This window comes from Poecilia reticulata, linkage group LG13 (assembly GCF_000633615.1).
Source record: "Poecilia reticulata strain Guanapo linkage group LG13, Guppy_female_1.0+MT, whole genome shotgun sequence".
NCBI lineage: Eukaryota > Metazoa > Chordata > Actinopteri > Cyprinodontiformes > Poeciliidae > Poecilia > Poecilia reticulata.
This window is the reverse complement of record NC_024343.1, coordinates 9,353,957-9,359,452: the sequence shown is the minus strand read 5'-3', so window position 1 is coordinate 9,359,452 and position 5,496 is coordinate 9,353,957. Positions and strand designations below refer to the sequence as shown.

Genomic DNA, 5,496 nt, shown 5'->3' with positions numbered 1-5,496 from the left:
GTTTTCATTCAGTAACTCTGGATTGTTTATTGTAATGGAACCTGTATTTGCCTTTGAATGTTAGGTTTTATACTTGAATATTTTGGCAATGTTGAGAGGTTTTATTTTGACTCTGCATTATTTAGCCTCTTCAGAGCCTCCATATGTTATCAGTCTGTTAAAGATAGTATTACCGATAGCAGTACAATTTGCACAATGCCTGTTTTTTTTCTTGGAAAAAGTTAKAAAAAATTTTTTTGTCTAAATTAAGATGAATTCATGGTTCCTTTTTCCACATAATGTAACCGGTAGTGCTTTTGATTAAAAAAATAATAATTATGTGAACGGTATCGGCCCTGATGGGTGATCGGAATCGGTATCGACAGGAAAAAACCTGATCGGCACATCTCTACTAAAAACTGATGCTAAATCTATTTATTTATTAATAAACTTCTTGCAAACATCTGCCAAACAAATATTTGATCAGAATAATTTTGTTCAGCTTTAGTTATTATGCTACTTGTGTTAAGAAATAATTGTATTGCACTTCATAACAACCAGTCATGTTAACTAGACATTTGTCTGCCACTCTACCATTCTGACAGTCTGCAGAAAGGGGCATGTTTGGAATGGTATTTAAATAAATGCTGAATTATGATGACATTGTTTTTTGTTTTTGTTCTTTTTTTTAAGTGACCACAATGAATTGAGTCATCACTGACTATGAGAATGTCCAGAAGAGATTCACCAAGTTTGAATTCATGAAAAGGCTTTCAACATGATTAACTATTGCAAGAACAGCTGTAATTTCTAAGCATTCCTGGACACCTTCAAAGAGCTGCCGCCAGAAAATGAAGACAAGAAGATCTCCTGTTTTCAGAGCATTACAGGAAGGCTATAATGAATTAGATGGCTGACACAATCAAAACAAAAAAAATGTACTGTTGAAAGAACCTATTTTCCTAAGTTACAGAATAAGTAATTCTGTTTTAGTTTTTCAATTAGTATTTCAGAGTAACAACATACTAACCATACGTTAAACCTCTGTTTGAAGAACAAGTCATCTTTTGTTTTATTCCAATGTACAAAGGGTTTGTTCTACATTTATGATGGTAGTTATAAGTAGTCCAGTGTGTTTCACTTCACTTGAGGTAAGACTTAATATCAGTGACTCTGTTAGCATAGCATGACATTGTAATAACACTAAATTACATCTTTATAACTGTTGCTACTAGTTTCACTTTACTTGACATAAGAGTTAATATTAATGACACTTAATGACAAGATTAAGTGTCATTAAGTGTCATGTTGCCACGTGTTTCACTTGAGGTAAAAGTTATTAATGACACTGTAATAACACTTAATGACATCTTCATAACTGTTGCTACTTTCACTTTTATTGAGGTAAAGGTTAATATTAATGACACTGTAATGACACTTAATGACATCTTTATAACTGGTGCTACTTGTTCCACTTGATGTAAAAGAAGTTATTGACTCTGTTATAAAGTTTAATGAAATCTTTATTGTTGGTCCTACTTGTTTCGCTTTATTTCAGGTAGTCGGAATATCAATCACCGTATTGTTAAAGCTTTTGATAGGGTAATAAATCATTATGACTACTATTATGGCATATGATTCTTGGTTAATCTCAAGTTGTCATAACAAAGACAGTTTGAATAATGTCAACTTTGTATTAAAAGTGTCATGATTTACCGAATGACACTTTATGACAACAGTCATAAATATTAATGAAGACTTACTGATGTCCATGACAGGTGTTATGTTTGTGATGGTTGTCATGTCAGTCTTATTCACACCCCTTCAAATAAAGTGTTAACAATGTTGGTAATGGAGTAAGGCAGGGAAGTATACTGTCCCCTTACCTTTTTAACATCTATATGGATGAACTGTCAAAGCGACTGAATTGTTGTAAAACAGGCTGTGTAGTTGATGACCACATAATCAATCACATACTCTATGCAGATGATCTGGTAATCCTATACCCAGATAGTGCTGACCTTCAACAATTACTAAAGGTCTGTTCCCAATATGGATATGACTTTGACATCAAATATAACGCTAAGAAAAATAACCTGATAACCCCTGACTTCTCTTATATGCAGTGAAGTCAAATATTTGGGACATTACATAAATGATGACCTCTCTGATGATTGTGACATCTATAGGCAGTATCGTATGATGTATGCACAACCTAATATTCTCATCAGAAGGTTCGGTATGTGTTCGTCCTATGTAAAGATAGCTCTTTTTAAAGCTTTTTGTACTCCACTGTACACGGACCATCTGTGGCAACGATACAAAAAAAGCAGCCTGCAGAAACTTGGTGGCCTACAATGACATCATGAGGCAAACATATGGCTAGTAGCCTAGATGGAGTAGTGCTAGCCATATGTTTGCACATAATGCTGTACCCACATGTGCAGCTGTGCTCAGGAATCTTATGTACAAATGTAGGTGTAGATTATATGCGTCATGCAATAATATAATTGCAATTTTAGCAAACCCTGCACTGAGTACAGTGAGATTTTCATCAAGATTGTGTAATCCCTGGCGACATCATTTATTTATTACTCAGTGAATAATTGTCATGATTTATTGTAGAAGATGGTGAGGTAGATGTGGTGGACCCAGGTTGAAGTGAGAAAAATTATGATTTAATAACAAAATACAGAATCCAGGTAGCACAGGTGAGCAGAGGCAAGGAGCTCAGACACTGGTAGCAACTGGAAACAATGCAGAGACATAATATGAACAAACGGCAGAATAGACAAGGACCCAGCAAGGAACAAGAGACACAGGTGGATTTAAATACACAGAGGGTAATCAGAACAATCAAGATGTAGACGGGACAACACCTAGACTCAACTGAACATATAAACCTAAATAAACACAGAAAACCCAAATCCTCACAATAATATTATGTTTCGTGTTCATTTTTATTTTGTATTTTTTTCTATTTCTTATGTTGTTTGTTTCATCTATTTATGGACCTTCTTATGTGTCTGGAATAAAGATATGATGATGATTAAACAAACTTAAGTCTAAAGTGTTGGATTTTCTTAACTGAATTTATTTGTCTTTACTTAAATAATTATGTTGAAAATAAATGTGTAACACTCTTTAGATTTAATTAACTAGGTTTAGTGGTACCAGTTGCCTTGGTTAAGTAAGTTCAACATTTCTTAGAGTGCTCTCTTGCCTCTAAGGTTTTCTTTGCTGTACTGCCGAACCTTTCAGCTTTTGTCCAGCTTCTTAAGCCAATAAACTGTTTGTTGATGCTGTAGACCTCTTCCTCCTTACTCTAAAAAAAAATCACCTGGTCACTCAATGCCAGTTGCTAGTTTCCTTGGAGTTCCCAATCTTAATTTCATGTAACTGTACAGAAAATCTGTTAGGTTAATTGGCCTCTCCAAATTGCCCCTAGGTGTGAGTGTGTGTGCATGGTTGTGTGTCCTGTGTGTCTCTGTGTTGCCCTGCGACAGACTGGCGACCTGTCCAGGGTGTACCCCGCCTCTCGCCCGAAACGTTGGCTGGAGATAGGCACCAGCACCCCTCCCGACCCCACTGAGGGAAAAAGGGTGCAAGAAAATGGATGGATGGATGGATGGATGTACAGAAAATCTTACTGTGTGTTGTCATTGATGTCGGTCTGTATGTACAGCATCTCTATCAAGGACGTGTAGAAGAGGCTGTTTTCATTGAGGATGTCGCCGATCATCCTCAATGCGCCGCGGCTCAGGTTGCCCTCCTTCACCAAATATTCCTGCACATCACATGCCATTACTGTGTTTGGAAGTCAGGATGAGGTAGAAGCACAAGTAGACAAAGAACTCTTCTTAACAGCGTTTATTCTTAACTTGCTCAGCAGTACAGTAACATCAAGTATTCCTTTCCTCCATCTTATCTCTTCTTCTCTCTACAATCAGTACTATTCTCGTCCACCTCCTAGTGGTAGACACAATACTGTTGTTTGTGTTTCACCCAACATTCCCACATTGCTCAAACTTATTCATACCTTCACTGTGTAGGAGTCATATTTATTCAGCATTCCACTGCAGCCCAATGCCTTTAGGTCATCCCTCACCTGGACACAGATCACAAGCCATCCACTGAACACATCAGCCATAACGAGCACAACAATAACATTTTTCAGTCCTCTGAATGTCTACAGACCTTCCAGAGTGTCTGACTGAAGAGTTCAGCGGCTGACTTCCCCTTCTCTCTGTCATGCAAACTGTAGTTGAGCACGCTGGGGTTGTTTTTTACGGTGTAGGTTTTGTGTAGGCCTCCGTTTACCAAGTAGTAGGTGTTGATGTCATCTTGGATGAAGGGATTCAGTGGGATTTTCAATTTGGAGATAAAGGAAAGTAGAATCCTGTGATATAAACAGAATGGGATAAACTTTTGTCCATGATGGAGAAATTTCCTATATTCTTAGAAGAATTGAAAAAATCTGTGATAAAATGGTATTGGCATGCTCACCTAATCAGTAACTATAATCAGGTGAAAGTGAAAAGAAAATACCGTATTTTCCGCACTATAAGGCGCACCTTCAATGAATGGCCTATTTTAAAACAAGACGTGATTAATTCCGTTTTCTACAAATGTGTTTGTATAATAATAAAGAAGTGGTCCCCGGAGTACTTTATATAGTAGTCTGCTCCAGTCATTGTTTCACTCATGGTGTTGGTGTTGCGATATTGTGCCCAACTGCTTTCTGGGTAACACAGACCAACCGACAAGCTGCCGCCGCAGTCTCCGTCTCTGACCCCCCGGCTTTAAATGTATAGGGGCTGGTCCCTTGGTAACCATAGTCGAAGCACCGCGGGTGAATGTCTAAAGCCACTTTGTTGACATAAAGAATGTAAAAAAAAACCAGTCCGACTCCGGTCGGGGAGGACAGGTTTCGGCGACTGGGCCGGGGCGTGGCCGAATGATGGTCAGTTACCCTTCTCCGTTCCCGCACAGCATGTTCGTGGAGAACCTGGTGCTGAAGTGACCTGCAGATGACCTGATTATCAAGTCGGTAGGTAGATAGGTCAGTCAAACTTTATTAACAAACCAGTTTGACAACTATCCCAGCATGCACTGCGCGCTTCTTCTTCTACGGGCGAAAATGAAGTTGGCGGCTGCTTACAGTCATTGACATAATATAAGGATAGACGCCTCATGGCCGCTCTCGCCTATTGTCGCTGACGAGATTTAGGGCGGCCATCTTGGAGCGGTCCACCACTCCACTCAGCGTTATGTGTTTAGCAGCACAATGACGTATCAGCAGTGGTGGGAAGTAACGAAGTACTTAAGTACAGTTTTCGTGTATCTGTACTTTACTTAAGTAGATTTAATAATGGGGACTTCCTACTTTTACTCCACTACATTTTACAGTAAGTATCTGTACTTTCTACTTCACTACATTTCTACAAAACTGTCTCGTTACTCGTTACATCCAAGTCTCGTTGCTCTTTTCTTCCGTTAAAATGTGAAGTTCAGGGA

General features: G+C 38.4%; 1 protein-coding gene across 3 annotated transcripts in view; it reads right to left on the bottom strand.

The window, feature by feature from the left end:
• The window catches only part of il4i1 (interleukin 4 induced 1), a 54,101-nt gene that overhangs the window by 31,655 nt on the left and 16,950 nt on the right, over window positions 1–5,496 (bottom strand). For all 3 annotated transcript variants that reach the window (XM_017308266.1, XM_008425257.2, XM_008425259.2), the window contains 3 exons: window positions 4,177–4,378; window positions 4,019–4,087; window positions 3,630–3,766 (listed from right to left, as the gene is read on the bottom strand). In XM_017308266.1, the coding sequence (XP_017163755.1) occupies window positions 3,630–3,766; window positions 4,019–4,087; window positions 4,177–4,378 (408 nt within the window). The remainder of the gene's footprint in view (window positions 1–3,629; window positions 3,767–4,018; window positions 4,088–4,176; window positions 4,379–5,496) is intronic.